Below are 15,977 nucleotides of genomic sequence, written 5' to 3' on the forward strand. Positions count from 1 at the left end.
CTCCCGGCTTCCCCTCCTCCCTGGCAAAGCATGAGACTGAGAAAGTCCTTGGTTGGAATAAACATTACTTAGCAACAACTAAAAACATCGGTGTTATCAGCGTTGTTCCCAGGCTGAAAGTTAAAAAACACAGCACTGCACCAGCTACTAAGCAGGAGAAAAATGACTGCTATAGCTGAACCCAGGACAGAAACAATTTTGAAAAAGCAAAGTATAAAAATTTTAGATCTCTGAAGTTCTTAATACCTTGAGCTTTTAAGCTTTGAACAATATATGCTATGATTTAAGTGATAATTGCTGCTAACACATCCCAACATCATTTTTTGTGGAAGTAGAATTCATATGTGATTTATTGCCAGCAATTGTTTATTGCAAATACAGGAGTGTTGTTACAACAGTGTGAAAAAAAATTTTGCTTGTCAAATACAATTATGTCTCCTTTTAATGGAGCTTTCACTGGCATAGGGAATCTAGAGCAACACTTTTGCTCTAGTTTGCAAACATTTCTTTGCCTTAAGAGACAACTGCAATTTCTTATTCAGCTGCCTTCTGTCCACATTCCTCTGAAGCTGGCCTTGATTTCTAGTAGGTATCTGTGTGTGCACATTGTACTGGTGAAACGAACTATCTTATCTTCTGTGTGCAGGGTTGTTATAGTTTGGGCTTTAGGCCTTCATCTCTTTTGACTTTTCTATCCACAACCCTTCTCTATTTTCTGGGAGACGCACTTTTTGAAGACAGGTTGGCTTTAGCTCAGTTGTGCAAAAGACTGTGCAAAAAAATTATAAGCTGCATGATGCTGAGGGATGCAACCTCCTTTTGTCGTGACAATCGCACCTCCTGGCTCTTTGAACCTCTGTCTGTGCTGTATTCTCTGGGATGGGAGGTTAGCCAGGAGTAAACACAACTGTTTTTTCCTGTCAGCTTCTGACTGGGGCACTGTTTGCCAAAGATCTCTGCCACTAAGCACAGGGTACATGTAACCATATCTTCTATGACAGTGCCAAGTGTTTATTGTCATTGTAGCTATAAGTGATGATTCTTCAGCAGGACGTGTTTGCCAGGAAGCTTCCTAATGCATACTAGTGTTAGCCCTGGGAAACATTTATACCTATTTTCTGGATCCTGTGAGCTCTATCCATGAGTACTCTAGAGTATTGATGTAAATATTACAGGTCTGAGAAGCTACTTCTTTTCCTAACTACTTGCTTCATCACACCACCAATTCAAAGAAATATATAAGCAATTTAGCCACTTCTGGTAATGGCATCTGAGTGACTTCACAGAAAGAGGAGGCTAAACTCTCTGAGTGTATTGGATTTCCTTCTGTGACAGCGGTCTGCTTCTCAACTGTGATCTTACATTCATTTTTGTATTCTAGTTTTTCCTGAAAGAAAGATGTTCCCCTCGTATATCTTAAGGGAGATGCATTTTAATTAGGATTAGTCAGGATGTTTGATAGATGGTTTGCATATTTTTATAAATTCCTAAATAAACATTTTGAAATGCTTTGATATTTGATTCAAATACATTTAAAATAAGAGAAAAACAATAGCACTGTGAATTATAGTAAATACATGTTATATAGTCACACTCGGTGCAAGTTGGTTTTGCACTCCAGTGTCCAAGTACTGCTCAGAAGGTAGTGCTGCAGAAAAAAAAAAAGAAGTGGGGATACCTGGAAACTCACCCTGGGAAGAAAAACAGTGTTGTTCTAGAATTTCTTGAAGAAATTAGGTGAAGTGATTTTATTTTTTTTTTTAATGAGTTTGAAGGTACTTTAGTATTTAGGGCCCAGGAAAAAGGGCACCTTAGGGAAAATAAGCACAGGCATCATTGTGGAATGGTTTAAGTGAAGGGGGACAGATAGACTGTAATTAAGTAATGACAATATCAAAGTGGAGAACCACCAGTGGTTCAGCTGAGTCTGCACACGAAGAGCTGCACAGTGGCTGACAGGCGCCTGCAGCAGCGGCAGCCCACAGGTGGCTAGTTGGCAGTTCAGGAGCACTCCTGGGTTTGCTGCATACTCCTTCTCATGTCTGCATTAAGTGGCTCTATTTTTCAGCTTTCTTCACCTCAGGTTACTGAAAATAGCTCTGATTCTTCAGTATTTTTTGCAGATTTCCTCATTTAGACCTTAACCTGCAACAGATTTTACCAGACATCTTGGGGATAACAGTTTCGCTGGCCTGTTTTTATTGTCTGAAAATGGGGATACTAGTCCCAGTAGGATTATTAGATCAATAGAACCATATAAAGTGACTTAAACCTAGTAGAAGCCTGAAAAGATTACCACATTTATTTGAAAATATTTTGCATTTTGTTTCTCTGGCGGTTTTTGTTTGCATTTTTGTTATATTGCAATAAGACAATTATTTCAGCTTCAAAGAAATATCAAAACATCAAATTCATGTAAGAGGATCTGGGATCTGGCATTCTTATCTGAATATCACATTAGTAGGAAGATGTTCATTTGCAAGAGCCAAGTTCAGAGAATAAAGATTTACAAGTGAGGGATGATGCCCTCGAAGGAAAGAATAAAAGGCATTGCGAAAAGAATCCCAGTATGGCTGAACATAACAAGCAAATTGATTTAGTAGATGCAACAAAGGCTTGCATGCCAAATGCATAGACCACTAAGGTATAATTAAGAATAATGAGGTGCCATTATGAAAAGTACACCTTGATTTGAGTATGAAGAGACTTTTCAAAGCAAAAAGCCCAAAGATATGTAGTAATTGTCACGACAAACTCCTTGCTTGGAAACTTCATAACAAAACATGAAACAGTTTGTTTTGAGGGATTGGTTACATTTCCCAATACTCTTGCTAGAAAATCATGAGACAGAAGCTAAATACATAGCTGGCGTTCTCACATCTAACATGTGTGAGTAGACTAATTCTTACAAACCTTTGTGCTTCAGTGTATTTTTTGTTCTACATAGACCCTATTTTCCTGTTATCTGGGCTTTTAATATTAGTATGAAGCCTGGTTATAATCTAAATGTTTCCAGAAACAGTTATGCCAAGAGCAAAAGCCAAGTTTTGCTGCTGAAAGCAAATTTAATGAAATGTCACTTTTTCTTCTTTTGCTTGGAGTTTTGATACTGGAAAATCTATCCACACCATTTCTAAAAATGGACATAATCATAAGGCTTGCTTGCTGAATCGCTTAACTGGAAACCCAAAGCCACAAGTAGATAGTTGGCTTGAATTCTCTAGTGGTACAAGAAAATTCAGATTTAGATCATATGTTTAACATGATTTGCTTACAATCTGCTGAAAATATTTTTAAGCAATGGAAGGCAAAAGTTTTTGTTAACTTTGCTATAGAGAAAATGAAAATTATATGTTCACAGGTCACATATTAACAATTTTTTTTCTTCAAATGTAGACTTGATATGATATTCCTTCTAAAATGTCAGTATAAATATTTCTCTTTTTTCCCCACTTCCTGAGGTCTTTAGTTTTTATGAGGCATGGGGGAAGAGACAGAAAGTAAAGGGAAAAACTAGATGTGGTCTCTCCTGCATCACTGAGTAGACACTGTAAGAAAGGAAACATTTTGAAAGGTCCCAAGCAGAAAATTAATAGAAGGAATAAATTTTAGGCCTTTTATTCAATTATATAAAACCACTGATTCATTTTTGCAGGTTTTTTTCTGGTGCGGCAGATGAACTTATTTAAAAACTGAAGTCCAGTGGAAGCCTATGGCAGGGCTTGATTAGTGACAACTTGTTTCTTTCTGATAAAGAAAATTCTAAATCTTCATTTTTTATTAAACTCTGGTGGTAACTATGTCTAACAAAAAAGGGGATACCCAAATCAGCTGTTGGCTCAATTGAATGCTTAGTTTATTGATAAGCAATAAAAAGGCCCAAGAGAGGGCATAAAGATATAACCAAAGTACTTGTTAAGTATATTTAATGAGTGTAAACTGTATCTAAAATCAGTGTTTCACAAAGAAAATATTATAATTATTTGGTGTACTAGCAAAACTGTGGACAGATTTACAGCTGAATGCAGTGAATATATTTCGCGTATAAAGTAAACCAAAATGCATCAATGAAAATAATGTTCCAGAGGAAGAGATTTTTGTCTCTGTCTTTGTTTATTCCTTGCACTGCCTGAGACTCTGACTGAGAGCTGTAAAATTAATGTAATAGAATTTGTGTCTACCTCACAGAAAATGCTTTCTAATGGCATAGTATCTCAGGAGTCTCTACAGTTTTTGAAGAATTGGGTCATAATGGCTGTGATTTCCACAATAACTGAAATGGTCTGTCCTAATAAAAAAGAAAAAAAAAAAAAAAAATCACTCATGCAGAATAAATCCATCACATCTAAGAACAAAACTTTAAACTGTCCTGCTTTGATTTGAGACACACACATCTCCAGGACACACCTTAATTAATGCAGCTAATTACTTAATTGGTCTAAGAGCACAGTACGCTCTGCCTGTTGCATCACATCTGACAGGGAATAAGCTTTCCCCTACCCTGGACTTTCATACCGAACGATCCTAGAGACAGGCACCCTGTAATTCTCCATGTCCAAAGTAGGTCCCACCAGCTGAGGTGGCTCACTGCCTTTTTTATCCTTTTTTATCTGCATTTGAAGGGACCACCAGATCGATCCTCCCCTTTCTCCAGTAATTACAGGCTGCCTTCTCCAGGCTGGGCTCCTGTCCTGGGACACAAGCCATAAATAGCTTTCTTTTTCCTTTTAGATGTAAATAAAGTTTTATTACCTTGCTTTACTCTAAATAAGAATCTGCCTAAAGGCAGTTGCTACAGGGCAGCTCTTCTGTGATAATGTCAGTGAATTACAGCTGCTAGGCCAAATGCACCCATTCGGTATGATAGTGGCATTGTGCTTCCAGGTGAAAACATAGAAGGAACTTAAGGGAAGTTAGGGCATTGAGATGCATAGGTAGATCATAACACACATGGCTGGAGATGCTGCTTGACACTAGGACAATGGAATCCTTTGCAGGGGGGCAAAATTTGCTCCTCTAGAACTTGATTGTCCCTCTGTAATGCTTAAAGATAGCCTTAAAAGATAAGGTGTCCCCAGAGGATGAACTAATTTGGCTCCTAACTCTTTCCCTCACTATAGTTTCCAAGATAGGATAGGCTGAAGGTGGAGAGAGACTTAAAGGGGAATATCAGGAGTGCAGTTTATATTGTTAAAAAGTCTAATAAACTCTTCATTTTGGGGTGGAATTTATTTTCTCCCTCCTTCTACTATTGCTTACTTCTCTAAAAACAAAACAAAACAAAAATCCGCAACAAAATGCCACAGGATTAAATTGCTGATCTCTCAGTAATAAGGAAGACTATGCAGTAATAAGGAATTTCTATGCTGCCTTAATTACAAGCTCTTGCGCATGTTCATTATGATGCCATTACTCCTTATGTAACTAAAAGCTGTATTTTGTACACAGATCTTCCCTTTTTTTCTTTTAGAGAGTGGCAGAGCATTACTTAAGGACTCAAAAGCAAGTCCACAGAGAGTTTCATTCACTGTGTAAAGAAGCTGTGCACTGATGAACAATGAAGCAGTGCTGCAGAGATCTGGGATACAAAACCTCTCCTGTCCTTGCCACAGATTCGTACTACTGCCTGAAGCAAATCATTAATAATCTTCCTAAGGGTTGCTTGTGATGTTATTACTTCTTGTCCTATTTGGAGCACAGGGAAGATAAGTCGCTCAAGAGAGTTCAACACCCTTATCCCCATCTCAGTACAGAGCCTGGATGATACACAGTGGGCAAGACATGCAAGCACAGTATATAGCCAAAAAAGGAAAAAAGGCCGAACTTTCATCCCATGTCATGTTTGTCATCACTGAACACTGAATAAGGCAGGCTCTAAAGATAAACAGTATCCACGAATGTCATAAAACATTTTGTCAAAATGCAGACACAAAAGTTGCTGAATTAGCACTGGCTTTTCATAGCTTTGGCATCTGTGGAGTTGCAGCAAAGCTCTTTGAACATAGAAAATTCTGTGCTGAGTGCTGTGCCAAATTGCTCCTGTCACTAAAAGCAGCTTCATTTTGCATGTGTAGTGCCTGAAACTAGCTGCAAAACAATGGTGGAAAATTCTGTCTTTAAATAGCCAATTTCTGCCTCTGAAACAATAACAACAGTTTCTATGCCTTCAAGTAATAACTTCCATGCTCCTTTTTCCTTTCCAAAGACCACCATCTACCAAAGTGGCAGGAGGCTGAGGAACACACTAGTGAGAGAACAACTTTTGGTTTGCAAGTGAACGTGCACTTTTTAATTCACAGCATGTTCTTGCTACGGAAAGATAAATATGAAGCAACCACAGCTGACTTTCTGATATTTCTGCCCAGGCTCATTGAAGAATCTATCTTACTTTGTATTTTAAATTTTTAATTTTTTTTTCAGTGTATACAGCAAGAAAAAACAACTTGTGTGAAAGTCTTCAATTCACCATTCTGATCCTCTGTTCATTTGATGCAGTGTGCTCAGCAGCTCCATTTCTTGCAAAAAAGATTCAGCCAAAGAAACAATTTATTTGGTTTTCAGTGCAATAACACATTGTTCATTTAGATTTCTACTAGATTTTTCTATGTGAAAGTGCTGTCAACGTTCTCAGTAAGTAAGAGCTAAACAAGATACTTAACTGCTGTAACATTTTAGAAACATTATAATATAAACATACATTTCTGGCAAGCCAGTGCCGTATTCACGTTCCCCCTTTGACTGTAGAACTGAACACTTTTTTTTCTTGATACATATTTACATAAAAGACGTTTTCGTTGAGCAGTATGAGCCAAGTCCTAGTTATCTATTTGGATCTTTTTCGTTACTTTCTACACCCATCTAGTGGACACAACACAGTACCACAGAAGAAGATTCCTGTCACAACAGCGATGTGCATGTTTTGCACATACCTGTAGTTATTTGATGGTGCAAACCACAAGGACTCTCGCAGCTGATGAAACTGCAGTTTTAGCTAACAGATTTTTAATTTAAAAAAAAAACCCAAATCATTATTTTATAATCTGACAGTGATAGCATTCATAGAAGCCTTAGTTTCTGACTGTGAGAAATAACACTAATAATAAAATATTCATATCATGTCCACAAAAGGTGACTGAAGAAAATAAAACAAATCTGCAAACAATACCATGTTTCTTTAATCCAATAAAGTACCTTATGATTAGATGAGTAATTAAGTCTAATTTAAAAGAAATCAATAGTTATTCCTTATTCAAAATTTTCCTGCTATAAGACAGACCTACCTTTACCTTCATTTATTTATCTTCCACTTTTAATTTTTGCTTTAGACGTTTCAGAGTACTTTATATATGTTTGAAATGATACTGGCATTACAGAAGTTAGTCTTATTACCACAGGAGTAAATAATACTCTTCTGTTTTACCTAAAATTGCATGAAAGAGCTGCACTCAATAGAAAAACAAAACATACAAACTGTATATTGTTTAGGAGTCTGTGTATTCTTGCAAATGTTTTTAAAGAAAAAAAATAATTAGGCAATGAAATAGAAGTGTCAGGAAAATTTGATACAATGAGCTCACAGATGTTGCAAACCCTTCATTGATATTGTGAGTATTTTGTGCTCCTGGAATAGCCAGGCATTCAAACTCAAAAGATACTGATTGCTAGTGAATAATAGTAGTCATGCTAGTAGTAATGGCAATATGGTTATTAAAAGCAGAAGCTGCAAAGGATGTTTTAGTAGTATTCATGCTATCATGCCATTTCCAGTATGCTTTCTTTCTTTCTCTTTTTTTTTTTTTTTTTTTTCTGTGAGCAGATCTCACAATGATCACAAAGATGCAGGGAACAGGGAAAATGAAAGGCAAATATGAGCTTTGCGTTGTCCAAGATCACCACACAGGCTGTGGCAGGACTCCCATTTGATGTCTTTTGGATTAGCTTTGGTAGTTTGAAATAGATCATGTCATGTAACAGCACATTTGAGGACACAGAAAAAATATTCAGGCATAATCAAAAGAAATCAAATTTGGGAACAAGTTTATGTGTTAGGATTTGCTGACAGTGAATTGTTCTGGAAACTACAGTGAAAAGAGGATTAAATTGCTCAGCTTGGTTGATTTCTTTTTAATACCATTTTCTGAACAGTTAAAAAAGAAAAAGTTTGCTTTTCTACATTCAAACAGTGAAAAGTGAGTATATAATAAATTATATCATCTGAGAGCAGTAGAAAGGTTGCAGTTTCAGGAATATGTGCAAAGTAACAATGAAACAATGGAATAAAACATGAAACCAAGGTCCATTCTGTGCCACGCGATGTACATTTCTGTCAAAATAGGCAATAAATGTTTCTTTGATTGGTTCATTTAACAAAGGAAAAAAAGCCATTGAAATGCTGTCTCTTCAGTAAAACATAAAGCCGCAACCTCACTGCAACCTTGGGTCACTGGTAGATAACAGAAAGAAACAAGCTAGTGCAGAGAGCAGCATGTACCTGCTGTGACTTCTGCACCAGGCTGAAGTCTAATCAACAGCTGACAAGTACTGAATATTTTCTCTTCTGCTGTCATTAGATATAACTGAAAACTGGTGGGTGTCCTTCACAAAAACACTGGTTTCAAAATGAGTACTTTAGATAGGTTCAATATGTACATACTATGATGCTAACACTGACCCATGTTTAAAAAATAATGTGAAAGATGCTCTGTTCATTCTTCATTCCTAAATGCTGTAGCAGTATTATGTAAGTTCCCATTAGTATGGCAAACAAGTCCAAATATTTAGAAGCCAAGGCTTCATGCACATCGTTCTTACTGTGCTGTAAAGCTAAACTGATCTTTGGTTTTATAGACACAACCAACTAGGGAAACAGAAGTAATCTGCTTCTGGCTGGATAAAATCTGCTCTGTCCCACCAGATGGAGACATAACCTTGCTAATCCACACATTTGTAACCTCTGAGACTGCATACCACAACACATAAAGTCTAAAAGCAGAGCCACATGCTCCAAAAAGGCTCCATATGGTACCAAACGCAGCTGTTGGGCTGCTAAGCAACATGGGTTGCCATGAGCACGTCCTCTCAGCACAGCCAACCCTGTGCTAGTTTCTAATTGATTGCAGACTCCCATTCAAGGTCTTTACACTGATTTTAAAAAGCCCTTTGTGGAAACGTTACAGGCTACATGAAAGAGCATCCTCTCTCTCCTTCTCTTTCTTTCTCTCCCCTCGCCCTTCAGCCTCTCATGATGGCGGTGTTCCCTCGGAATGATAAGCCTGTTTACCTCTCATAATACCAAATACAATAACTAGAAGTGCTGGATCTAAACTGCCTAATTCAAAGACATGAATGGGCACAGGAGTTGTGCTGCTTGGCAGTGAGCAAAGAATTAATTTCTTCTATATGGTTGTAAAATAGCAACTATAATACATGCAGAAATGCCCAAGCACACACATACATCTTAATCCCACACCAGAGCTTCATTTATTGGGATAAGACCAAATATGTTCTTGAAATACTTGGGTAGTAATGAAATATTAGGGTCAGGTACTCAATAACAAAGGAGCCCTCAATTGCCTCAACAGTGGGAAATAGGATAATGAGGGTCCAGCTCAAGAGACGTGGGGCCCAAGGGAGAAGACAATGAAACTTCATGTTCCCTCAAGTATACAGCTCACAGATCTCTACATGCAGAGAAGCATAACGTTCCCTGTACTCCTAATAGTGATTTTTCTGTACAAAATTTATTTTCCTTCAGACTTGTTCCTTTTGGTTGTCAGCAATTTTAAAGTGTAATTTGGTTTAGCAGTGCACTTGACCAGGTCTTTATTTACTCATTATTATCAAGAAGCAATTACCTAATGATAAATTTCTCAGAAGAGTTTTATTACTTTCAAAATTCTTATGTCAATGGCATAAATCTTTTTATTCTTTCTTTTTGCAGTTTTGATGTGGACAATGGTACATCATCGGGACGAAGTCCCTTGGATCCCATGACAAGCCCTGGATCAGGGCTAATTCTTCAGGCAAATTTTGTCCACAGTCAGCGTAGGGAGTCTTTCCTTTACCGGTCAGACAGTGACTATGACCTGTCTCCAAAGTCCATGTCCAGGAACTCCTCCATTGCCAGTGATATGTAAGTACATTATAAAATACTTTTAGCCTGTGTTTTGTCCTGTCATGTGATTTTTCCAGCCACAAGAAATTTCCTTTAAAAATCAAAGACAGTAATCACTTACGTTACTGAAGTAATGGATAATTGCTTGTTTATGTCTTTACTGAAGCTTGTACTTGTTTTTGCAGTTTTCTGAAAGTAAGGATATCATAAGGGTGTACTTGATGTGTTTATGCACTTTATTAGCTTTGACAGAATAGTGAAAACGGTCAATACTATTGTATCCAAACACTAAGGAGAACTCTGATTTCCTGGCTATTAAGTTCTTTTCAAGAGAAGTGATATAAACTCAATTTCTGCTTTTTAAATGTTCTTAGAAAACAATTCCATGTATTTGCACCAGGTATGTTTAGGTTTTTGGAGAAAAGATTTACCAGCTGACAGAAATTAATAAATTCAAGAGAAGCAAAGATTACTTCAAATACCCTTTTAAGTAAAAGGCGAAATGTTAACAAAAGGCTTTTGGAAAGTTATTCTCTCTCACTCTTCTTCTCTGTTGTGTGTATTGTCTGCTGGTGGATCGTATTTTTCAAGTATGTGTGGACCCCAAGTTGCATGGGTAGTGGAAGTCAATTGCAAATCTCCGTTTGTTTGTAAAGCGTGAAAAACATGTTAGGTGTCTTAGCTTCTAGGCACTTCTAAGTAGTAGAAATGAAGAATAACTAATTTGTTTGTTTGTCTTATCTGCTTCAAATTTCACTGCCAAGTAGGTGTTTATGGTTCAATTATAAATCACTAAAATAAAGGACCAGGCTTGTGAGAGTCCCCTAGGGTGCGAGGAGGTCTAAAGCATTAAAAATCCAGCATTAATTTAAAAGCTGTTTTTTAATGAGGCAACACCCAATCAATATGCTCTTTATCTTTAAAAAACAAGCATACAAACAACAAAGGAAAAAGGTTTTCATAATAATGAGTGAAATTTCACCTGATATTTAATTTGCAGTCATTATATTTGGACACTCCTACTTTCAGCTTACATATGATTTTTAGAAATGTTGATAAGACCATCTAATTATAGCTGTCTTTCTATGTAAGTGTCAAGATGAGAAAATTTCATGCCTTTACAGAGGGTTTGTGTAAGGTCCATACCTCAGTTAAGCATGTAGACTGAAGAACTTGGTAAGCTTTGTGACCAGTGTGACTGATTTTGGTTGAGACAAAATGAGTAAGAAAACGACCAATCCATCTTGTTTTGTCATAAATAAAAATGCATTTTACTTGGAAATAGTGACCCCCTTCCAGAAAACTCTTCACTGACAGATAGTCTTTCTTTTAGAAGGACTACAGTCAAGCTTTTAGTGTGGCACCTGTGCCAGGATACCATTTGGAAAGATTTTTACCTTCGGGGGGACAATCCAGGTCATTGTGTTGCTTAGATGAGTCATTTCAATTAAGAATTCAATTAGTGCTCCATCCTTGAACTCATAATCCACTTCTGCATTTCCTAGAATTCTGGGTAATATTTCAGCACATGGCAGTAAATTGGATAAACAATTGAATTACTGAAACACTAAGCACACTTCTTCCTTGGATATTTGTATCTATTCTTCCTTTCAGTTTTTTCTTAAAACACATCTGCGTATAAAATTTATTTACCTCATGTCTGGATAAGTTTTCACAGTCCCCTGTCACAAAGAAGTTGTTGTTCTAAGAAGGTAAAATATTCCTGCTACTGCTTAGGATGGGAGCACATTAGGAAATGTAAAAGGCAAATTGTTTTGACAATGGAATATTAATCATATAGAAGTAAGCCTAATTACAATAAGCTTGATTATATCACAGAAATTAAGTAAAAGAAAACCAAGGAATGAAAGAGAGAAAAGTTTCAAAAGATGAAATTACAAGGAAAAAAACTACCATGAAGTTTTTTATATATGGCTTCAAGGAGAATCTGGATGTGCTCATAGAAAGGAAACCCACTGGAAATTATTAAAAATAGAGAAGCCACTCTGGTTCAGGACATTCCTAAATGAGGTAGAGGCTGGAAAAGTTGTCAGCGCAAGTATCACACAAATTTTAGATTACTCACAAATTATCCTATTTCCTTATAGCCAATGCCCTACATGGTTAATTTTCAGTATTGTGTGTTTCTTAAGCATGAGCTAAAAAATATTACAAAACATACACATCATCCAGGTAGATGAATTAATGTTACATAACAGTTTAACCTAGAATTCTCTCATTCTTCAGTGCTTGACTTACCAACCTCTATATTTCACTTCATAAAGTAAAAACAGAAAGCAGAAGGCATGCATCTTGTATTTGTAAGGAATATAACATAAAGATTTTCTGACATTCCACTTTAGTAGCAGCAGATGAAACAAAAATAAAACTTAGAGTTTAGTCAAATATGGAGTGTTGTGATAAAAGACAGCCAGTGGATGGCAGTGCTAAAGTACCAAACTCATCATTCTGTCATTGTTTATTATTTGCACTGCTCCAGCCAAGGAAGGGAACACAGTCGTGCTCAGTTCTTTGCTAACCCAAGATGAAAAGATGGGCTTTGCCACAAACAGCAAGTTGAAGCATAAGATAATAAGCAAGTTAGATGCTGTCCCCAGGCAAAGGTACAGTATGAGTCCCTATGCCCAAAGTAGTAAACCTCACAGAGCAAGCAAAGGGAGTTTCATTCAGTGAGCTGAGATGGAAAGTAACAGAAACAAGGGCAGAGAAGAGGGAGGTCTAAAGTTTTTGAAAATCAGATACTAAGTATATTTTAAAGTGAGGAGCCAGATTAGCTATGGGAAAAAATAAAAGTCAGGATGAGTGCAAGGCTGCTGAGATGAGAGGAAGTTAGTTGGACAAATGTGGGTGCAGTTATGGCATTAGAAAAGGCAGGAAAAGCAGCCATATAGTCAGAAAAGAGAAACAAATTAAGGAGTGGGAGTCAGTAACTTTTTTTTTTTTTTTTTTCCCCAGTTATTTCTTGGAAGCAATAGCACAGTCGTAGTGGTCAAAAAGCAGGACATGGAATTGATATGAGGAGAGTCAAGGCTGTGAACTGGAGAGGCAGGTGGTTTAGACAGGAGGATGCAAGGTCCAAGGCAAAAGGGCACAGATGTGTGTGAAGCCCAGCTATGGGTTTGTAGCAGAGAGATGGGGATGTGCAAGAGAAAGAGAAGTGAATGAGTGAGCGAGTGGGGATGAGTGAGCCAGTATAAGGAATTACAGGGCAGGATCTGTGATGAGAGACAGGAAAATGAGCTTAAAGGGAAAGAGAGTAAAGAATGGAAACTTTTAAGTCCCCAACAGCACTGTTGCAACAAAGGGAACAGAAGCTAGCTGAAAGATGAGCAAAATCATCGGTGCTGTATTGGAAGAATCATCAGGTTTACATTTGAACACATCAGTAAAGCAGGGAACTTTGTGGATATCTTTCAGAGGAGGCCTGATTACATAATACTCACCTGCTTGAACTGCTATTGCTTCTCAGAACTTGCAAATGCAGACAGAGGAAGAAGTGGTAACACTTTTTATGCCTTTCTTGCTAAGGGATCACTGCCCTGATTAATGGAGCAGGAGATTGAATTAGTAGAGAATCTCTGTTTTAGCAAAATCCAGGTCTCTAACCAGGTTAAGAATGGATTCTTCAATGAGATCATTAGCAATCTCATGAACACTAGAAGGAAGCCAATAAGCAGTCCACTACCTGGGGCATGTTTTAACTGCCACTATAAAGAGAGAAAACCATGTTAGTCCCTCTGTGATCCTGAAGAAGCAGACCAGAGTGTAGCAGACCAGACCAGAGGACCAACGCAACCTGGGTACAGCAGTCTGCCTGAGCTCCGCTAGGTCTTCTGAATGCACATAAGGAAAAAAGGTTTGGGACAATAAGCACTCCTTAAGTCTACCCTTTCCCCATTTCTACAAGGTCACAGAACACAGCTCGGATGTAACATCCTGGTCTTTCTAGGACTTGGCCAACTGAACCTCACTCAGTAAAAATGTAGCTGGTGTGGGAAGTTTATGGGCTTCAGAGAGGCTCAACACTGTTTCCTCAGTCAGGTGAAATACCAGTATAAGCTCTAGTTAGTATAATTACACAAAATTTTCTTCCATCTCTTAAGCACCAGAGCCCACTAGAGAACACTGACTGCTGGGAACTGCAGTGTCATTGGCCTGGTGATCTGCCAAATAGCCAAATGGCCACCAGCACACCCATTCCCCAGACTCGCCAACCTACTGCTATTCTGCTAATACCTTCTGCAAGTAGCAGCATCCCTCTTCTGCTGTCCATGGTAAAAGAAACGTCAAGAGGATGCAATTTACTCCAGGATTTTTCCCCAGTATCTACAGTATTATCCTGCCTTCTCGTAGAGGATGTGCTGCTTTGTAAACTGTAACTGAATGTACCTGTAAACTTTGACTCCACATTAAACAAAAAACCAAACAAGCAGATCCTCTCTTTGAATAATAAAACCTGAATGTGGACTACTTTGCAATGAAAAGAGCTTCTGTAGTTTGATAAACATAGATACTGACATACAGAGATTTGGCTGGTTTCGTCAAGATGAATTATCCCCTTCTTCAATAGCTGGAGAAATAGTTGTGGGATTTTTAATTTGTGTGGGGTTGTGTTTTTTTTTCCAATTTAATTTGTGCGGGTATTGTTTTTTTCCAAAATAAAGAGAAAATAATCTGTAATTTTGCAAAGAATAAAGAATAATGGAATTATGCTGGCTGCAAAATTACCTTAAATAAAGGGAAATTCCAAGGTAGGGAGTTCCATTATTTGTCAGTGACTGGCAGGTCTGATACCAACCTGAAGCTGCAAGTGAACTGAAATACGCCTTTAACTGGCACGTGGAACAGCTGCCAGAGAAGAGAATTTTTGAGGTAAACTCACTCAAATGTTTCCCAGTTCTCAACAGTCTGCTCAGCTTTTTAAAAAATTGCATTCTATTCAATCCGGATGAGATTCATAAGTGAAATGTACTTCAAAATAATGGCAGGCAAAGATGGCAAACCTGGACGGTTAACAAGGTTCACCTGAGCCTTTAATATGCCATCATGAAATGAGGATATGTTTTCTCATCCACTACAGGAAGCCAAATTACTAATGATAGTTTATCCTTTTTGAGACAGGAAGACCTTGATTTATTAATAAAATGCTGTGAGCATCTGAAGTTACAGAGTAAAAACCCTTTTCTCTGAAGGGTTCTTATCAAGACTCTAGGAGAGCAGAAAAGATGTGCAATTACTAAGCAGAATAATTTGGACCTCAGTTTAAAAAATTAGAAATAATTGCCTTTCTTTCCAGATAAACTGCTGTTGAAATTCCTGGTGATTTCTCAGAATCTGTGATATTGCTGTATTATAGATATTACTGGCTGAAAAGAACCATTTAGTGTTCAAGGCCAGGTCAGACAAAGCCTTGGGCAACAGAGTCTAATGTGAGGCACCCCTGCCCATGGCAGAGGGAGTTGGAATTATATGATCTAAATGCTCTTTCCAACCCTAACTATTCTATGATTCTATGATTTAAACTTCAAAGTCTGCCTGCTTTAAAAAAAAAATCTTTGAAGATGCATTTTCTATGTGGGTTTCAGCTTAGAAACAATTTTTTTATGAAAAAAATATATTAAATTTCTTGAAACATTTATTTGTCTATGGAAAGGAATGTACTTACATGGCTTTAGGAAAAATAAGCCAATACTTTGCTTCGTTGGGTGTTGCTTTTTTGCTCTTAAGATATTTTTTTATTGAAGAAATCTCCAGGTTGCAGCTTAAAGTAAGCTGAGTAATTACTAAGTTCCTTACAATTCTTTTTAAGTTATAAACAAAAACATTTTTAAAAAAGACCAGT

The 15,977-nt window shown here is 37.4% G+C and overlaps 1 protein-coding gene across 2 annotated transcripts in view; it reads left to right on the top strand.

The window, feature by feature from the left end:
• The window catches only part of PDE4D (phosphodiesterase 4D), a 407,986-nt gene that overhangs the window by 269,630 nt on the left and 122,379 nt on the right, over positions 1-15,977 (top strand). Inside the window, exons 1-2 of one of the 2 annotated variants that reach the window (XM_030511742.1) lie at positions 9,072-9,373; positions 9,941-10,132. In XM_030511742.1, coding sequence (XP_030367602.1) covers positions 9,342-9,373; positions 9,941-10,132 — 224 coding nt within the window. In that variant the 5' untranslated portion in view covers positions 9,072-9,341. Of the gene's footprint in view, positions 1-9,071; positions 9,374-9,940; positions 10,133-15,977 lie in introns of those variants that run through there. The other variant, XM_030511741.1, reaches the window with a different exon arrangement.

The sequence above is a fragment of the Strigops habroptila genome, chromosome Z (genome assembly GCF_004027225.2).
Source record: "Strigops habroptila isolate Jane chromosome Z, bStrHab1.2.pri, whole genome shotgun sequence".
Classification (NCBI taxonomy): Eukaryota; Metazoa; Chordata; class Aves; order Psittaciformes; family Psittacidae; genus Strigops; species Strigops habroptila.